The 20,000-nt window shown below is 36.3% G+C and overlaps 1 protein-coding gene and 1 long non-coding RNA gene across 3 annotated transcripts in view; one reads left to right on the top strand and one right to left on the bottom strand.

Moving 5' to 3' along the window:
- Window positions 1–19,099, bottom strand: part of LOC136843337 (protein Wnt-2b-A-like) — a 93,078-nt gene extending 73,979 nt beyond the window's left edge. Inside the window, exons 1-2 of one of the 2 annotated variants that reach the window (XM_067111626.1) lie at window positions 18,978–19,099; window positions 1,513–2,214 (exon numbers count right to left, since the gene is read on the bottom strand). In XM_067111626.1, the coding sequence (XP_066967727.1) occupies window positions 1,513–1,616 (104 nt within the window). In that variant the 5' untranslated portion in view covers window positions 1,617–2,214; window positions 18,978–19,099. Of the gene's footprint in view, window positions 1–1,512; window positions 2,215–2,546; window positions 2,677–18,977 lie in introns of those variants that run through there. The other variant, XM_067111627.1, reaches the window with a different exon arrangement.
- Window positions 19,100–19,341: 242 nt separating this feature from the next.
- Window positions 19,342–20,000, top strand: part of LOC136843338 (uncharacterized) — a 41,612-nt gene continuing 40,953 nt past the window's right edge. Inside the window, exon 1 of the long non-coding RNA XR_010854528.1 lies at window positions 19,342–19,479. This is a non-coding gene — a long non-coding RNA (uncharacterized lncRNA). The remainder of the gene's footprint in view (window positions 19,480–20,000) is intronic.

Genomic DNA, 20,000 nt, shown 5'->3' on the forward strand with positions numbered 1-20,000 from the left:
CCTTTCTATTTCTTGCTCACGTTTACATTTTGCATTTTACATATTCATCTCAAGAGGCCTCATTTGCACGTCCAGTTTATATTATATATATATATATGTATATATATATATATATATATATATATATATATATATATATATATATATATATATATATATATATATATATATATATATATAAAACATATATACATATATATATAGCCGCATCTTCTCACTCCTGTGTAATTTAAAACATAGTTATTCTTGTCACATCTGCAGAAATGTCAACAGACTTGAAACCTCGTAAATCTTTTGGAAATAATTGCTTCTGTCATCAGAAGGAAAAAATCATCTGACTACAAAGAAAGAAAACAACTGGCAAGAAACAAAAGCTCATCATATAAGGTATGGCAGAGGGAACAGAAGAAAGTGTGAGCAGTTTCATTAATTTTACAGAATTACACAGCATTAAAAATTGACGGTAAGTTGTCATCTCGGGTGAGAATTTGTCAGCCTTTAAAGGATCACAGGGCCATTGAATGATAGATTAAAAGGAAGAAGGAGCACTAGAGAGGGAGAGGGAATTTCTCCCGAAAGTTGGAGAGGATAGAGGCAAGAAGTTAATTACGATTCCGTAGAGAGAGAGAGAGAGAGAGAGAGAGAGAGAGAGAGAGAGAGAGAGAGAGAGAGAGAGAGAGAGCAATGAAGACGCATTTGCTTACTGAGATCAGTAGCCAAGTTACGTGAATTTGAGAGAGAGAAAGAATGATTTATAAATTACTTCTGTAACTGAAAGATATTAAGAAAGCATATTTAACACCGTGTAAAAATAATTTTACTTTCCCGCTGGAAGAAGGAGAGGAAGAAATTTCTCCTTTCAACTTTGGGTTCTTTGGCTTCCTCACCCATTAATTGTTGCGATGCCTACAGATATTGCATCATATGAGTAATGTTGCTAAGATAAAAGTACAAAATAGCGAAAAAATAACACCAAGCAATGTGACCAGGGATTTTTCTTTTTAAACAGTGGTTTAATCCGGTCTTTTTATAAGTTATCATCAATTTTTTCTTTAAAACTAGTTGCCGCAAAACGTCTGTAATCACACCAAGACAGCACACTGACCGTTACCCTGCATCTGTGATTATTAAGAAAGAAAAAAGAATGCAAGAATTCATCTCATCTGATCGCGGCATCCGTAATCATACAAATAATGAGCTTACCTGACTCGCAACAAAATTCATATGCAATCAATCAATCAATCATCAAGATCTCCAATTCCTTCGGGATACAGGGCCTGCGATTCCTCTCAGAACGAGGAACCTTCTGACCAGTTGTCTGTCCTCCTTTTCGCCGATGCAAAAGGGCAGGATATCGAGAAGGAGCTCTCTCGAAAGAGCAGCTTACCTCTCCCTCCGAGATATGCTGCTTCATTTCTTTCTTCCTTGGATTCCCTTGCTTTTTGTGATGTCCTTAAGTAATACAGACATGAACAGGTTTTTTCTTCTTCATTTTTTAGTAAGAGTACTTACCACCAAGTAGCGTGCGCGGGTTGCAGAGGAGAGAGCAATACCAAGACCAGAATCACTTGCACTCCGCCCAGCATCACTAGAGAACCAGCCTCCCGCCAACTCATGGCCGCTCCTCTGCCTGCTTGCTCCTTACATGCCGTGTGTTATAACTCCTCTCTGTCTCTCTCCCTCTTTCTCTCTCTCTCTCTCTCTTTCCCTCTGTCTTTCTCTCCGTCTCTGCCTTTCTCGCGTAGTCTCTAGCCCCCTGTAAAGCAAGGGCTCAACGGCTGACTTTAAGGGGCTCCCTCATATCAGTAGGGGGCCCGAGTGCACAGGACTTCATGCTTTTTCCCTTTCCCGTGTTTAACCGAAGAAGTTCCTCTATTCAGAGAGACGGGGAGATTTCAACAGATTTTCAAAACGGGGACTCGAACACGTTCGATGGACTCCGAGACCCTTTTATGCACAGACCAACAGACGATATCTCTCCGCATTAGTTATCACTGTCACTTTCTTGCAAAGGCTTTATTTTTTCTCAAAGCCAAAAAAGGAAATGTCCAGACTTTCATTAAGATGGATCACTACTTTATCACTCGTTGAAGTATCGAGCATCGATAGCGTTTATGCCACGGCTGATAGGTAACAACTTAGTCACTATCTCTCGCAAACAACACATCGATCATAGCATATCACTTATCGTGCCTTCTTGCAATTTGCACTGCTCTGAAAACGAAGAGAAATTTATACTGCATGCAATCCAAAAGGGAGGTTTTGCGTTTACCGCGTTTCATCACTAGGAATATGGTTATAAATCAACAGAAGGTTCGCTTTGAAGCTATTTACAATAAACAATTTTCTTTTAGAAAGCACTGATTGAAGGACAGAGCAAGAGGATCAGATGGTTGGATGAACGAACGAAATTAGTGAAAGGGAATTAGAAAGAACGAAGAGAGAGAGAAAGAGAAGGAGAGAGAGGGCGACAGAAGCAGAGCGGAGGGGAGTCCAGAAGTCGAAAGACCAGCCGAAGAAGACAGAAGGAGATAACTGTGGGCAACCTGAGGCTCCTCCTTCAACAGCGCGCATTGCAGCGGAGGCGCCACACGCTATGCACGACCAGAGAGGGAAGACTAGATACCCTTTTAGAGACACACACAAACACACACACACACATACAAACACACACACACACACACGCACTGGACCCGAGCATGGATGGTTCCACCGACTTCTCCAAACACCTCCACAGCTGAGCGTGAAATACCCACATAATCATCCCAACACCGCCACTTTACCCCCCACGGGATGCCTCATGAAGATAATTGTAGCTTGAGCCAACCTGACCGCAATGAGCCCCGGCGATGGAGGTAGAGGTGGCGGCGGCAGGCGATGAGGTAGTTCTCTCTCTCTCTCTCTCTCTCTCTCTCTCTCTCTCTCTCTCTCTCTCTCTCTCTCTCACTTAATTGTGCCTAATGCATATCGCTGCTCATCAAATGTCTTGTGCATTGCGCAGGTGCTTGTGTGGGTAGGCATCAGGTAAGAACACGGGAATAGATTGGGAAGATAAGAAGGAAGTATCTAGAGCATGTGCATTCATGCGAGAGAGAGAGAGAGAGAGAGAGAGAGAGAGAGAGAGAGAGAGAGAATAAAAGGACATGAATGCGTAATGGGATACGATAACGAAGCAAAGAAAGAAATTTCATGATACTACTATGAAACTGATAACTAGTACGGGGATTGGCAACCTGTAATCACGAAGCAAAATTTTTGTTTTGTGGAAGATAAAGGAAGAACTGTAATGAATAAAGAGAATAACATAAGCCAGCATTATCATATGATTTCTGAATGGGTTTAATAAAGCATCTGCGACATACGTTCACATTCCCATTCAAACGTGTGTATAAAATTTAGAATATTGAAGGCTAGACTACTCAAACTGTGCATACATACTTCGTTTGGTATACATGAGGATAGGTGGATAAATAGACAGATGAAAGAATAAAGGAGGAAAATATCTGCAGGGCAAATGAGCTTCGAACAACATCATAAAATTTTAACCGAACTGCAACATCATTTTTGCTTAATTACTACGTTGCATCTCTGATTTTTACTCCCTCCTTCTCCTCCTCCTCTTCTGAGTTTTCTTTACTCCCTCCGTTATTATATTCTTTTCTGTCTTCCCTCTCCCTTTTTTCCTTTTCCTTACACTCAAGCCTCAGACTTAGTCTGACTTGAAAGAAACGCCGCCCATCGCTTCTGCAATCAACATGATGGTGTAAAACCAGGTCATTAACTCAGTGTAATTAGTTCTGGCGAATTACCTGAAGGTTAAATTAGTTCCAAAGGAGAGGGAGAGAGAGAGAGATATGTCAAATCTCAATATTGTGGTTTTCTTTTATTTTAACTGATTTCAGTTCGGTTTTTTAATTGCGTCTCCTATTCATTTCTGTTGTTGATAATTTTACCTCTACGTCTGACACGCGCCTAAGACAAACAAAATGGCCAAATGTTATGAAAATAATTGTAAAGTCAAGAAAAGTAATTAAGGAACAGATGACCATCCATGTCTGAATTCAGTGTGTTGAGACAACAGGAAAGCCGACATTCATTCCAGATATTAACCACGTTACTGAGTTAAACATCCAACACCAAAAATATGTGGAATATTTTTATGTAATGCTGTAGTTCTGTTTGATACAAAGTACGTACCAAACACAAAAAAAAGATATCCGAATTAGGAACATACAGAATAGTGGAGTAACACATAAAGCGAAAGATTGTGAAGCAGTGCAGCCTTCACGTTTGATAAAACGAATGCTGAAGAAATATGAAATGTGGCAAAAATCAAAAACATAGGCAAAAGTGTCAAGGAAAATGTAAAGTTATTACAGTATTTTCCTTTGAGGAAGGTGTCCTAATAACAGTTGTTTAGATGTATTAATGGAAGTCCCATGTTATTTCTGTAAACTATTTCCTTTTGTATCCATAGCCTTCCTCGTCGTTGCACTATTTGTGAAAGTGGGTATATAATTATGTGACTCTACTTATCTGGTTCTCTTGACATAATCATATTCGTTTCTGCTTATGTAAACATGAATGCACTTGTCGCTTGACTTTTGGACCGCAAACCCCCAAAGTTTTAATGCAATTTCGCTCAGATTTGCCTGTCTACAACCGCAATGTACCTTATCCTTCTCGTTTCCAGTATAACTCTCAAACTTTCCTTTTGCGAAAAACCTAACATCCTGCCAAGAATCCTTGTAATCTGTGTATCCACATGTTGAAATCCTCTGTTTTGGGGATTTTAATAGACCCGATACTGAATGGTACAACATTTCCAGACCTGATTCTGTTGATTGGGAAGCTCTCAAAATTACGCATTAAAAAAAATTTCCCAAGAGAAAACAATCTTTTAACAACAAATCACCTTTGAAGAGGCTCTTTGGAGGACGAATCTATTGGCAGGATTCTTCATTTAGCTAGTAATTAATTTTCGTCTCTAATTATGAGATGGACTGTATTGAGTATGCATATATATATATATATATATATATATATATATATATATATATATATATATATATATATATATATGTGTGTGTGTGTGTGTGTGTGTGTGTGTGTGTGTAATTTATAAATATAATATATAATATATATATATATATATATATATATATATATATATATATATAAATATATTAAATATATGTGTATATATATAAATATATATTATACATATATATATTCATAGATATACATACACACACACACACACACACATATATATATATATATATATATATATATATATATATATTTATATTTATAGATATACATATACACACTATATATATGTGTGTGTGTAGTAGTATCTCTATAAATATATGTATATGTATTAAATATATATGAATATCTATCTAATTATCTATCTATCTATACACACACACACACACACATATATATATATATATATATATATATATATATATATATATATATATATATATATATATATATATATATATATACATATACACACACACACACTAGAATATGCGTTTCCCTTTTAAAGGCAGTGGCTCGTGGGATGTTTAACATCGGTTCTCAGCACCCCTTAAATTTGGCTGCGACCCACTATACTGTAGGTTAGCATTGGCATAACGGATTTTCTCTTTGTTTCATAGCAAATAGGAAGGTCGGTTGTTTCCCCGTTGGATCGATTCCGGGTATCTCGCCGGCCAAGCAAAGTCATTAACAGCATGGTCATTCAACAATATGCCTTTTGTCCATACAGAGGGTAGGTACCAGAGGATTTAACCTTTCGATTTTCATCAAGTTTTTGGGATGGGATTATTTGCGCTTTATCTATGCAGTACCCTTCCTAGGGTACGACCTACTAGTTGAGAACTACCTGGTTTTTAATTAAATATTTAGGTCGACACAGACACTACGAATTTTGATGGACTGCGACTAATTCGATCCGCTAGTCATTCTCGGTTTCTTCACCATAAAAACGACAAAAGAAGTATGCGAAAAATTAATAGCGCTAGCAGCAATACCATGCAGTTCATTTTTCTCTGTTGGTATCTGTTCGCTGACAATGATTAACCTTTCCAAACAGTGCAAATCCATGGATGCATCTTTGTGTTACTCCACATTTGTAAACAGTTTTGTAATTGAGTAATTTTAAAGCACATTTCTGTGTCAGGCCATGCAACGATTTCATTTTAGTCTGTTTCCACGAAATATTTTAGAAATCAGTTATACAGTGCTGTCTATTGCTTTCATCTCTCATTTCGAAACAGTAACCGTTGGATCAAAAGTGCACAGAGCCGCCCACTCATTTGTAGGCGTAACATGAACTATAAGCATGTTCTGCTTCGAGTTATTTTGTGCATAAATTGTTTAGAGAGATATAAATGTTCTTGTTGAGTTAGACAGGGATTCCCGAGATATATGGCGGTATGTCAAATTCTGTCAAGTTAAATTAAGGCTATCTGTGCTCCTCGGCAGAGGAGGTGGTTCTAAATTACTGTAAAAGCAATAGGAGATCTGTTAGTGTTGCGTAAATTGATATGTTTTGTATAAGGGACACGAAAGTATATGGCGAGCCTGGGAGACGGCAGAAGCAGTTCGTATTTGAAGGCGAAATTCCTTCATTTAAAATTTTTACGTACCAAAGCAAGATTCCTAAAAATGGTTTACGAGAGCAGTACCAAAATAATGTCGTCTGTCGCACAAGAAGTTATATCCCTAGTTATGTTTCATTTTCCATTTTTCCATGCAAATAAAAATGACAAAACCGAGTAGCATTATATCGACGTTGCATGCAAAGGTTCTCTATTCCATGCTGTCCTTGTTTCTGGGTTTTGTTGTTTAGCAGCTGTGTTTATGGGGAGAACAACATTTTCAAACCATATCACAAGCTCTTATCTTTATTTTTTTTATTACTTTTGAAAGTTTACTGTAGAGAAAATGATCAGGAATCTTTATTCTTTTGTTTTATTAGAATTTATGATAATCTTACTATTGATTTTAGACTCGCAGTTAAGTACTTTTGGGCTCAACACACATACTAACACAATGTCTTATCATTTTATCCTTCCAGGAATTAATGTAAATTATAGTCTCTGTAATTTGAAGTCTTCTGTTTTGTGAAGATGTTTCTTTAGTTTTCAGTAAAGTTGAGAGTTGTTAAAGAATGAAAATTATTTTTCCCTTTTCTTCGTGTAACTGACGTGACCTTAGCCAAAGGGAAATTTTCAACATCTTCAGCAAGCCTGAAACCGTACCTTGTGTACCATTAAAAAGCCAAATCATCAATGAAGTGTCCTTCAACAAATGATGCACTCGTGTGAAAACAACCAGAGCTAAGGACTCTACCTAAAGTAGGAAAAATCAATGCCAGAAGAGAATCAAGGATTTCCCTATCATTTTCAAAGAAGAAATAAACTCAGGGGACCGTTTGCTTGTTTACTTGTGCTAAACTTGCGTCCCAGCATATCTCAAATGATTCGGTACTTTATGAGTCATGCGATCGTGTAATAAGTTAGTATCTTATGAATCAGAACCAGTCTTGGTTGCATGGAAGAAGTCAGTTCCTTCTGAACAAATATCGTTCAAGCCTTCATGGAAGACGTCAGTCTCTTTTGAACGCGTACCAGCTGTGCCTTTATAAAAGTATACATCTTATGAAATAACACCCGCTGAGACTTTTTGAAAGAAGTCAGTTTTTCGTGAACCAGTACCTGTCTTACCTTTATAGGGGAAGTTAGTTCCTCACGATCTATATAAATCATACCTTCATGAAAGACATTTTTTATATTATGAACCAGTACCAGTCATGTCTCTGTGGTAGAAGTGTATATTACGGACAAATGCCTCAGATGTTGAGCTTTACAAGTGGCCAAGCTAAGTGTAGTGCATCGGTAAAAGGTAACTGAAGACTGCACTCCATACACAAATTGTATTACCCCTTGTTTCGGTGTGCGCAATTTTCTTTGTCTTCCCGATGTTCACAGACAATGTCAGTCTTATATTAGAAATTTATGCTTTTCACGAACTGGTCTGAAAAGAGCTGCTTGTATAATATAAACACGATGCTTAAAAAAGGTAGTTCCTTAACTGTAGGGTGAGTCTGTGAAAAGCACCAGACAATCCATTTTGAACTAGTTTAACAGGGCAGTTACTTTCCTTTCAGGGGCAGAAGAAGAATTCAGCCTTTGATTTTTTGGGATATTCTATAAATCTTAAGAGTGCTTCCACAGGAAACAATTATGTCGTCTCTTATTTGTAGAAAGGGAATCAAAATCCTTGGGTGTTGCCAAAAAATTTTCTTTTTTGTGAAAAGTAATACTTGATTCATTAAGATGCTGTCAAGGCAGCTGTTTGAAGATGGTGAACAACAGTCACTATTCCTTGATGCTACGGTCTCAGAGGACTGGCACAGCTTTTCAGGGTGGTGCCCTTGATGCATTCAAAATCTGGGATAATCCACTTTCGATATTCCAGTATTTGCTGCAAATATTAGTGAAGAATGCTCCAGTGTCCTCAGAAATTAACTGTCGTGTTTTGCTAATTATTATCGGAATGCGATTGAGGAAGCCAGTTCTCTGCTGTCTTACAGACATCTACTGATATTCTAAGGACACTGCCATGAAGAATACTTTTCGGGGATGTTTTGTGCTAAAGGCAACCATTAGTCATTAAAGACTCTAATGGGCAGAACGATCGTTGGCACTGAGGTTTTGCAGAAAAAAAAAATTTGTTTGTTCATCCTCAGGGTTTAGTAGTCTGGATAGCAGTGCGTGTCTTAATTTTATCCAATAAAAATGATAGATGTTGGTTTCCCACTTTAATTATATACAACTTCGTCTTTATATCGACCTATGCTGTGATTATTGTACATTTGTTTACGGCGTACGTCAAATTGTCAGTTTAGATTTATGAGAAATTCCTGCAAACAGTTACGAAAACGCACGGACATGGATCTGTGTATACACTTATACATACATACATACATACATATATATATATATATATATATATATATATATATATATATATATATATATTATATATATATTATATATATATATATATATATATATATATATATATATATATATATATATATATATATATATATATATATATAGAGAGAGAGAGAGAGAGAGAGAGAGAGAGAGAGAGAATAGTGCGCAGGTCCGCAAATGTCCATTTATTAAGAAATAATCCTCTGATAGATTCACGATGCATAACAAATAGTACATCCCTAGTCCACCTAGCCTACATCCTCCCCATGAACAAGCCTGTACGTATGTCCTTCTGTGTGCTTGTCATCATTCACACTGACACAAGGTACAGGGACGCAGGACGAAAGTGTAAACGTGATCCATGTGCTTGTTTATTGTAAATGTGCGCCTTGGGTTCCTGAATGCCTCGTTAATGTCAGGGTATGCCGCGATTAATAAAATGTCAACTCATTGAGAAATGACCGAAGATTTGTTCAGTCTCTCTGGGCAGGAGACTCGTCATAATTCTACATCGCTAAATCTATTCGTTTACGTCTGTCTTGCTTATTTTCTGTTGGGGCGTATTTCAATGCATTTATTGCGTGGCTTCTCCCTAGTTCGTTTGTTGCATTTGATTTCAGCCAGTTATACTATTCTAGACTTAGTTATTTATCTCTGGATATTGATCTAGACCAGCCTTTTTACTTTTATTCACTCATTTGTAACCTTATATTCACAACCACTAAGTTCCCCGTTTTCCCTGTCATAATTTCGGCTTTTTAAAACGCCACATATTTTAATTTTGTTTTCAGTCGTTCATTGTTAGTCCTAAAGGAAAGCTGAAAGTGGACGAAAACATAGCTTATAACTGGACCGGTGATTTTCCAGATGGAGCGTAATCGTTAAAATGAGTATGAATGCTAACAAAACCTGAAGGACAAGATCATCGGCAGAATTCTGAACCCTTTATAAACACTGCGTCAGTTCTCTTTATCTTGCATGCACTCTCCCTCTTCCCGGATACTAAGGGCTTCCCTTTCCAAAACCTCCTTCATAACAAGTATAAGCAGGGGTAGATTGTTAATGAAGAAAATTACTGGGGAGGTTTCTACATAAACAAGAATTGCAAGGATGACATATCTAACTGTCCTTTAAAGCTAATTTTATAAATGCTCGTCGATAAAAAACAAAATGAGAGATGTTTTCATCCTTAAAGGAAATAATGTATTCATCTCTTAGACGACATAAAGTCATAGGAATCGGAACAAAGATAAAGGGAATAAATTACACAGAGGGTATGGAAAACGAACAGGAAAACATATGTAAATAAGGTGTGTGGATCAAAGTTATTATAGTAAGCTCATCCCTGTTTCATTTTAGATCCTCTAACATCTAGTTGTCAAAAATGGCTTTTCATTCCTACCTGGCATCCTTTCACGCAAGTCACTTTCGTTAAGCAATAAGTTAAATGTCAAATTAACATTATCTCCTTCCCTAACCATCGCCAAACGATGCGCTTATTTCAGTATTGAGGACGATTTTGCCTTAATTGAAAAGTTTCTTTCATGATTTGAATATATTTATCATTTCGCATATGACGTACGATGTTCGTAGGAAAGTGAACTTCTCCTAGCCTCGTAGGAATGTAATGTCCGCTTCCTTTTTTTCCCCCGAACATTCATTAATTTTAATTTTCTCGCGACATGTTTGGGAAATAGGAAATTAGAATACAACCTGTAAGCAATTTACCAACACGCCATTAATTCACTCATTCATGTATTATAAACAGTGCAGAAAGAGAGAGAGAGAGAGACCTGTTTTGTCATTTTTCTTCTTTCTTTTATAATAACGAGTGTTTCAGCGCTTTTTTTCAGGAATTATAACTTTCTGCTAAATTATATTATAAGCAATATGTTAGTTACAGTCTCATTTCAGAGCTTGCGTTTCAGTTTCTTTTTTTTTTTCTCTCTCTCATCATCTCATCCCTGGAGATCACCTCTCATTTTCCCTCGTTCTTGTTTTTGTTATTTCCACCCAGTCTGTTCAAGATAAGGGCATCGAGTTCCCTTTCCCATCTGTTTTTGCATAACAGGCGATCATACAATGCCGGAGAAGGACTATCATCAACCCAAATCAGGCCCAGCTTCGCAGAAGGAGGAATGTTTTAGCGAACCTGCCTCCAAGGGGATAGCAAAGGGCTCAGTGTTAAAAATAAAATAGAAAAAAATTAATCTCCAGAGGAGCAAAAGTAAAGTCTGCGGAAAAAAAAGCCAAAGAAGTTCCCTTGAATCTTAAAGCAAGTAGAATACGTCTTAAACAAGCTATTGCATCATGTATATAAATAAGCTTTTATTGAACAGAGATGGAGAAAACACCCATCCTAAAGGGCAAAGAGTTCGTAACTAAAGTGAATATAATTATGGATAATAAAGGAATTACATTGATTGCGTTTAACTCCGTAGTTATGGAGGAATTTTCCTTATCATGGAAACTATATGCCTGTAATGATATATTAGTATCCAAGTGTGGGTATGAACAGACACTCTGAACGGATTTTAATGCAGTATCTAAATGGGGTTTGTGGACCAGTTTTATAAGCCTTTACAGGCGATGCGCATTTGAGACAAATTCATTGTGTTGATATATCATGGGAAAACTCAATAAAATTCAAAAAGGTAGAGAGAAACTTTGTTATATTTACATTGTAAAATGTTTTTCATTGCATACTGGACTTAAATGTCTAAGACAAGTGCCTTTGGAAAAGCTTTTAACTTTCAGATGTGACGTTACAGAAAAGCATCAAGACATAAGATAAAATGGCCTTCTGGAGAAACTCAAGCTTTCAGTTGGTACAATTTTAAACAAAGCTTTCGGAAGGTGAAAATCAGGAGCAACTCAAAGATTTAGAGAAAATTTCTGATGAAGAAAACTTTATTTAATAGACTTGCCTAAATTTCAAGATGACTTCAGGAAAGTAACTCAAGCCTTGAGTCAACACGGCTTTCAAGAAATGCGCTTAAGCCTTTAAATCTACAAGTCCTTCAAGAAATGTACTTAGGCCTCTAGGCATTTTAGAAAATCAAGCGAGGTATTCTGACTGAAAGTCCTTCAAGAGATGGACTTGAGCATTCACATCATAAGTCATTCAGTAAATGAACCAGGAGAATCTGGCCATAGGTCCTTCAAGAAAAGCACTGAGGCTTTAAGCTTGTAAGTCCTTCAGCAAATGAATAAAGGGTTCTGGCTGTCGGTCCTGTAATAAATGCACTTCGGCATTCGTACTGCAAGCACTTAAAAAAAATTCATTTAGGACTTCGGACTGTAAGTAGTTCTGAACTTATACCTTTTGGCCATGATTTATTCAAAGAATGCACCTAGGACTTCAGACAACAGCTCCTTTTAAAAGACGCACCATACTATGTGGAGAATGTTTATTTATAGAGACATTTAATCCTTCAGATGAAATAAACCTATAAAAACACAATAAAGTCTTCAAATCATATGTTCTTTCAAGTATGCCTGTAAATGGCAAGATTTGACCTCAATTCTTCAAATGCCATGACATTAAGAAAGCACATCAAGGATTTCAAACTAAATGACCCTTCGGAACCCCACTTAAGCCTTTAGGCAATATCACCTCTGGCAAACACTTGAGGCTATACGACCTTGAGGATTGATTGCCTAACTGGATTATATATACCTGGTTTTGCAATAACGCCTCGAGGAAACGTGCCTACACTTTCAGACGTTAAGGCCATCGGAAAAAATGGCCTCATTAAGCCGTAGTCTTCTATGAATTACACCCAATTGAACATCTCACTTCTCAGTGTTATGGGAGTTCATGTTGCTTAAAGTCTTTCGTGGAGAGAATATTGTACACCTTGCTCAATATATGCCTCTGAAAATGAAGTTTATAATAAATGTTTTTTTTTCACGTGCTGTGCAGCAAAATGTCTGAAGCCTAGCGCTAATTTTCATTTGCTTATTGAGAGTGAAGCTTTCACCTGTAGATATATGCTAGAATCATTATTATGACAATAAGACTAGTAACTGTGTGGACTAGTGAAATTTTGTTAGATTGGATGTAATGACAATTGCATGCAATATAACTGAAATCGCGCCAGTGAAAAATATGAAAGATAGGCTTGGAGTTGTAAACTTGCAAGTTTAAAACAGATAACATTCATAATAACAAAAACAACAACAACAACAGCAATAATAATAATAATAATAATAATAATAATAATAATAATAATAATAATAACTGCACGCACGGACAGTACATGAAACAGACTAAAGAACTGGCCAGCAACGAAACATGGCAATGGCTACAGAGGGGAGAACTCGAGAAGGAAACAGAAGGAATGCTAACACGACACAAAGAAAGAAATCTAAATGCCAGATAACTGTGGTTAGTTTTGCATTTCTTGAGGGTGAGTGGGCGAAGGCAGATGGAGGCAGATTTTGCCTTGAAAGTCACATAAAAAAATATAGAAAAATGAGAGAGACAAGAAACTACAATATAATTATGTCAAATTTGTCATTCAATATATTTTGTTGAGAGGGCTATCTGGAAAGAATCGGCTGTTTGGATCTCCAGCATCGGCCAGCGATTAAAATAATATGTTTTCTGAAAAAACCAATATGTTGAAGAAAAACAAGCAAACGAGAACGAAATAATGTTGAGCAATGTAAGCACCCAAATGACAGAAACCGAAGATTACAAGATAATTTACGTCCCAGATGAGAGTTGCCGACAACGCAACCCTAAGGGTTACAACCCACAGAGGAATTGGATATGCATGCCCAAGTTAATTTGGACCTGACCCAGTCAGAAAGAGGGAGGGGGATGGACAGACAAAGTAAGAGAGAGAGAGAGAGAGAGAGAGAGAAAACACAACTGACACGCTGACATGCGATAAGAGGGTGTGTGGTGGAAATGTGTCCGACAAAACCAGTCGTTAAGGAAGGTGTGAAATTTTCAAAATTCCCTTTTGGAGATTTTGGAAAACTACGCACTTCTTGTGCGCAGTTTTGCAAGGGGTGTTTACCCAGATGGAGCGTAAGGCAAAGCCCTCCGTTTGAACAGACCCAGACTAGAAAAATTAACGTCCAACAGAATTATGTGTTCAGTAACAGTAATCCTGGGATTTCTGCACAAATTTAGCTTTTACTCTTCTTCTTTAAACCAAGACCGGAGGGCAAGTCAGTCAGTGACGGACATTTCTTTCGAGAGTGTATGATTTCCGTGTTACCTTACCACGATATCGGAACATGCCTCTGCGCTGGTTAAAGCCAGAGAGGATTAAGATCTCTTTTGACTCACGGAAGACTGGAAAAAAAGGGCGGTATGTGTGGAGGAAAATATGTATTCTGACATATTTCCGCATTATTTTTCAGAGGAAATGATTCATTAAAGATAACTGAATATAAGATTAAGATATATTTAAATTGGCACTAATTCACTTTCTAAATAAGGGGCATTTAAAAACGGCTGCAGATGCGCGGACAGAGAAAATGGTTAGGCAAGTACACGTCACTAATGATTTCAGTTAATGAATCGGTAAGAGCATACAGCCTGACATGTGTTACATATTTCCAGTAGATCTGTATATTTTTCGATACCAGTATTCTGTTTGCATGGTGTAGCTGCACTTGCAAATGAATATATATGTATGTACCCGCGAACACATAAATTTAAAAATCCACCAGATGGCGTCAGAATATCTCAGAAACTTGCGGACTCGAACATCGAAGGCGAAATTTTCGTTTACTGTGCTGTAAAGAAGGAAGACGATTAATTCTGAGTCCGAATCACTAAAACTGTTCTAATCTCTCGAGGACCCTCTCAAGGTTCTTTACATTGTTTCAAGGATCCGGTATGAGGAGACCACATACCGAACCTCCTCTGGCTCATTTCACTTTATTTAAGCTTTCCATTATTATTCGTTTTGCTTTCTACAGTTCGTAATGTCAGACTTCCATCTTACAAATATGGGTACAAAGACACATGCTTCGATGTATTTTAGCAGTCAGTTTCGTTCTGTGTCATCTAAGCCAATTTTAAATCATTGTAGGTTTTGGACTCTGCAAGCCATGGTATCATAGCTTCATATTACAAATACGCGCGCGCGCACACACAAACATTATTTTACAGTATGAAGTAAATCCCTGATAATAGGCTTACTACTACCTGTATCGGCCGAGAAAGGAAACGGAGGTGAAAAGATGAATTAAAAGATTGCTGACATATACTGTATGCATGCATGCACGCTGGAGCACAGTCTACGGGCACATAAGCGCCTCGTAACGCTCTCACATATATACACGCCCCTCATCGACAGTGAAAGGCTCGACAGACAGAATCTTGTGTCACGTACATTAATTCATCTTATTTATTCAGCCAGAGGATGCAGGCCTATGAGACGGAGACGTCGCTCTTCTCAACACCACCCCCCACCCCACCCACCAAACCATCAATCCCACTCTCTACCCCCAACTTCCCGCCAGATCTCTTTCCCTCTCTCGCCGGAGTTAAAGTCAGCATCACATTAAATCACATACTATCATCTCTATCTCTCTCGTGCTTCCGTAAAGCTATTGATTTATAGAGACAATTGAGTCCTCTCTCTTTGGTAACTTCTTTATTGTCTTTCTCTTCCTCGCCTGAACTCCTTCACTCTCATCTTCTGGAGGCTAATCATTATTCTGCTACATAATTTGTACCTCCAGAAGCTAATGAAACCAGAAAATATTGTGACTTGAAAAAATTAAAGTTTACATTAACGGCAACCATTATCATAATTATAATGATCACACATAGATAGATACTATAATTTTTTATGAGACGCATAACGAATAAAGATGACCCCCAGTTGTTTGTATTGTAAATAAGCATCACTAACACAGAATAAGTTGGCTTCACTGAGAAAGTTTAACTGAATGTTTAGCATTGCTTCCTCGCATGGACTATTCTTGTCATTTCGTAGTCACAATGCAGATGGCAGCATTAATATTACAGTGGCAAATAAGTTAGATATTCTTATTAAAGGTAAATTTTCAACTGAAGATGTGCCTCTGAAGATAAAGATAACAAGTAGCACTTCATGCACGCACGCACGTGTGTGTGTATGCATGTATATATATATATATATATATATATATATATATATATATATATATATATATATATATATATATATATATGTGTATATATATATATATATATATATATATATATATATATATATATATATATATATATATACATATATATATATATATATATATATATATATATATATATATATATATATATATATATAATGTGTGTTTGCTTTAAACTTGGTTTCCATGAATTTCGTATCGTTCTCTCAGTAGGTTTTGCAACTCGATATGTAATCGTTCCTATTCCTAATTGAAGGAAAATTACTGCATGTTTTCTGATCCTTCTTATTTCAGTGACTATTTTCGATGCATAGGATTTCTGAATAACCTCTTAAGAATAGAGGTTATTCAGAAGCTTAACGAAGCAAATGGATAAATAAAAGAAAAATATCAAGATCTCAAAACTGCTCAACTGGAGATATAGACGTTGGAAGTCTAAGGTCTTTGTTAATCCCTGATTTAAAATTAGATACTAGGGTCTCAAAAATTTAAAACGGATGAAATGAGTTCGGAGCATGAGTGAAAATTATGAGAACAGAAGTGATTAGAGCAAAACCATATATATAAATGGACAGAGGTGCCGGTTTGTTCCAGTGAGAATCAGAGTGTAGATAACAAATGTCAGGAGATTGTGCTCAACACGAAGTGAGGGAAGATAGGACTGCATGCAAATTCTGTAAAGAAAGTGTCTATAGTGGACAAACATTCTCGTTTCATCTTCCCTATCCTCAGCCTAAAAAAAAAAAAGAGGGAGAGAGAGAAAGAGATAGAAAGTCAAGGAGAAGTCATCTTGACCGCCGTTCGTTTTCCCCGACGAAATTAGAGGCACCAAGGGCACCGAATCAAGTATGAAACAGCTGTCTCTTTTGAGGACTGTAGCACATATAACCACAAAGGCAGTTATTTGATCGGGTTCCTTCCTAATGCATATCATCCCGTATCTAGAAATGGTGGTTACCGTTCATTTAAGACCGCTTTCATGCCTCCAATAATTACGAGTCTCACTGGACAAAGAGCTAAATTCAGTATGGGTGGAGATGCAAAGCCAACTTGATACTTCATGAAGGTGTGGCCACGTAGCTACCAAAAAAGAAGAAGAAGAAAAAAAAGAAAATTTAAAGATACGTTCCATGTTGCAATATCAGTTAAACAGCTTATATGCAATTTGCCTCTTTTCTTGTAACTTTGTATTACATCGAGGATAATATCTATTGGCTTCCTTTAATGACCAATCAAGCATCAGTTACAAAAAAAAGTAACAAAACAAAATAGGAATGTTACTCGACGTCCAATATCAATTAAGCAGCTTTATGCAATTTGTGTTCCTTCTTGTCATTAAAAATAAGATCTTTTGATGATACCGGTTTCCGCCTAGTAGACTGACGGGTTTAACTCACACGTTACCTAAAAAAGATTATTTATTTCTTTCGAAATCAGCTCCGTAAAATTTTCCTGTACATTTAAGTATTCACAAATTCATGTTCATACACTTTCGGGAGTAAAGATGGCATTAACTCATAATATCTTATGCCTCACTGAATCGCATAAATGATAACTTCTAAATAAATTTATTGTATAATGAGAGAGAAAGCGGGGATTGTTTTTAGTAACTAAGCTTTTGCCATTCCATTGTTTAAATTTGTATAGCCGGTCCTGTTAATTTCTCTGTCTTATTATTATTATTTTTCTTCTGCTCTGTTATTAATTTGAATTATGAGTAAGGAAATGTCTGCTAATTTCGTATTTTACTTATATGTATGTATATATATATATATATATATATATATATATATATATATACATATATATATATATATATATATATATATATACATATACATATATATGTAGTATAATATGGAACAAAATTCCTTTTACTTTGTAAGGAATGGGACCATCAGTAATATGATAACACTGAGTGCATTTTTTTAAGCACTTTCATGTTTACAATATGCCTGAAAGATCGCATTTATTTGGTTAACATGTTGCCACTATCGTTATTCTTGATTATGCTCTGGCTTTGTAATTAAATTACGATGGGCAAAACCCAATATTGGATTCTATGCATTTTTGAGGCGCTAAAGATTCCAAAATTTTACCAGTTTAGATCTGGGAAAATTTCAGTGAATTTGCATTTTATATGTAATATATATATATATATACATAGATATATATATGTATATAATATATATATATATATATATATATATATATATATATATATATATATATGTGTGTGTGTGTGTGTGTGTGTGTGTGTGTGTGTGTAAATTTTTAAAAATGTGACCGACCATTTAACAATGAAAAGTCTTATCTCTGTTATTCTGGCTCAGTGGAAATATCGGATTTCACTCGTACTCACACATTATATATATATATATATATATATATATATATATATATATATATATATATATATGGTAATCATGTCATGGCGTTCTTTATGAATTTATGATTCTGTTTCGAATTTGTTTGTTATCTATATAAATGAATGAATGAATAAATTTTTGTAAGTATATATGAGTTGTGAGTTCAAATCTGAACTTTATACTTATTGTTATAAACACTAACATAGTATTCGAAAACTTGCAAAAGACAATTATCATTACAAATCTGGCATTCATTTCAGTAATTGCTTTTGTGCACACTTCATACCCATAGGAGCGTAAAATATCACAATGTTTCAGCACTCATCTTTGTTTCGTAACCATTTCAAATTCAAACAACAGCGCGCAAGATAACAAAAAAAAAACCCTCGGCACTGTACCCGCCAATAAGCACTTTTAAATATATATAAAAAAAAATTACTTCTTTTCAAATGATCACGAAACTATCACAGTGTCACAGTCAGCAGAACGGGCCCTGTGTCTTCCAGCACCGCTAACACACTAACAACTTGTCATCGAATGTTGAGACGGCTGATGTATTCCCCAACACACACAAAACTTCAAATTAGCCTCAAGAGACCCGAAAGGCAATCAGAAGCCACTTGTTTCTGCTAGGCTGAAGAATAAAGCCACGGGATTGGCTGGAGGGCTTCTCAAGTTGACGGCTGCCATTGGCCAGCGGCAATGAGACCTGTCGCCATTGGCTGTGCCTTCATGCAGCTAACGCTTTGGTTTTTTCCCTCAAAAGTTCGGTTTGTAGTTGTGATTTTGACGTGCATTGCAACGGATATTTCACAAGGCTGAGTTTGCCGTCGTTTAAGAGAAACTGCAGGTGAAATTATGATAATAAGTGGCTTCGAGAAAAGACGGGAATGGCCTCCCGCTGTTGATGAGAAAAATGGCGGGACCACTTCAGTGTCTTCGTAAGTAGAGTGACGTCCATTTGTATTATGCGTTTTGAATCAATGCTCACAGTTAGACTTTGTTTACGACTCAACGCCGTGACCTTAATTACACCTTTTTATTCAAGAGAAAGATGCTGTCGTGTGCTTCCAGTGGTTTTACTTAAACTTTAGCTAACTAAAAACCTAATAAATAATAATTCAGCGTAAAATCAGCCATGTAGGAAGAGGGGAGAATGAAAGCATTTCATTGTCACATTCCAAAATGAGTCGGCGGTTTTCTGGACGGAGAAGTCCGTTATTAGTCAATCTGCTCCCATTGAATATATATATATATATATATATATATATATATATATATATATATATATATATATATATATATATAGATAGATAGATAAATTAATGAATGCTTACATCGAAATTTCTCTTAACTTTCATATGAAAATTTTAAAAGACAAGTAGATATTGCTTTCGTAAAATCCAAGTGAAGGTAGGTTTATTTTTCTATAATATGTAATTATTATTAATGTTTCCATTTA

The sequence above is a fragment of the Macrobrachium rosenbergii genome, chromosome 11 (genome assembly GCF_040412425.1).
Source record: "Macrobrachium rosenbergii isolate ZJJX-2024 chromosome 11, ASM4041242v1, whole genome shotgun sequence".
Lineage (NCBI taxonomy): Eukaryota > Metazoa > Arthropoda > Malacostraca > Decapoda > Palaemonidae > Macrobrachium > Macrobrachium rosenbergii.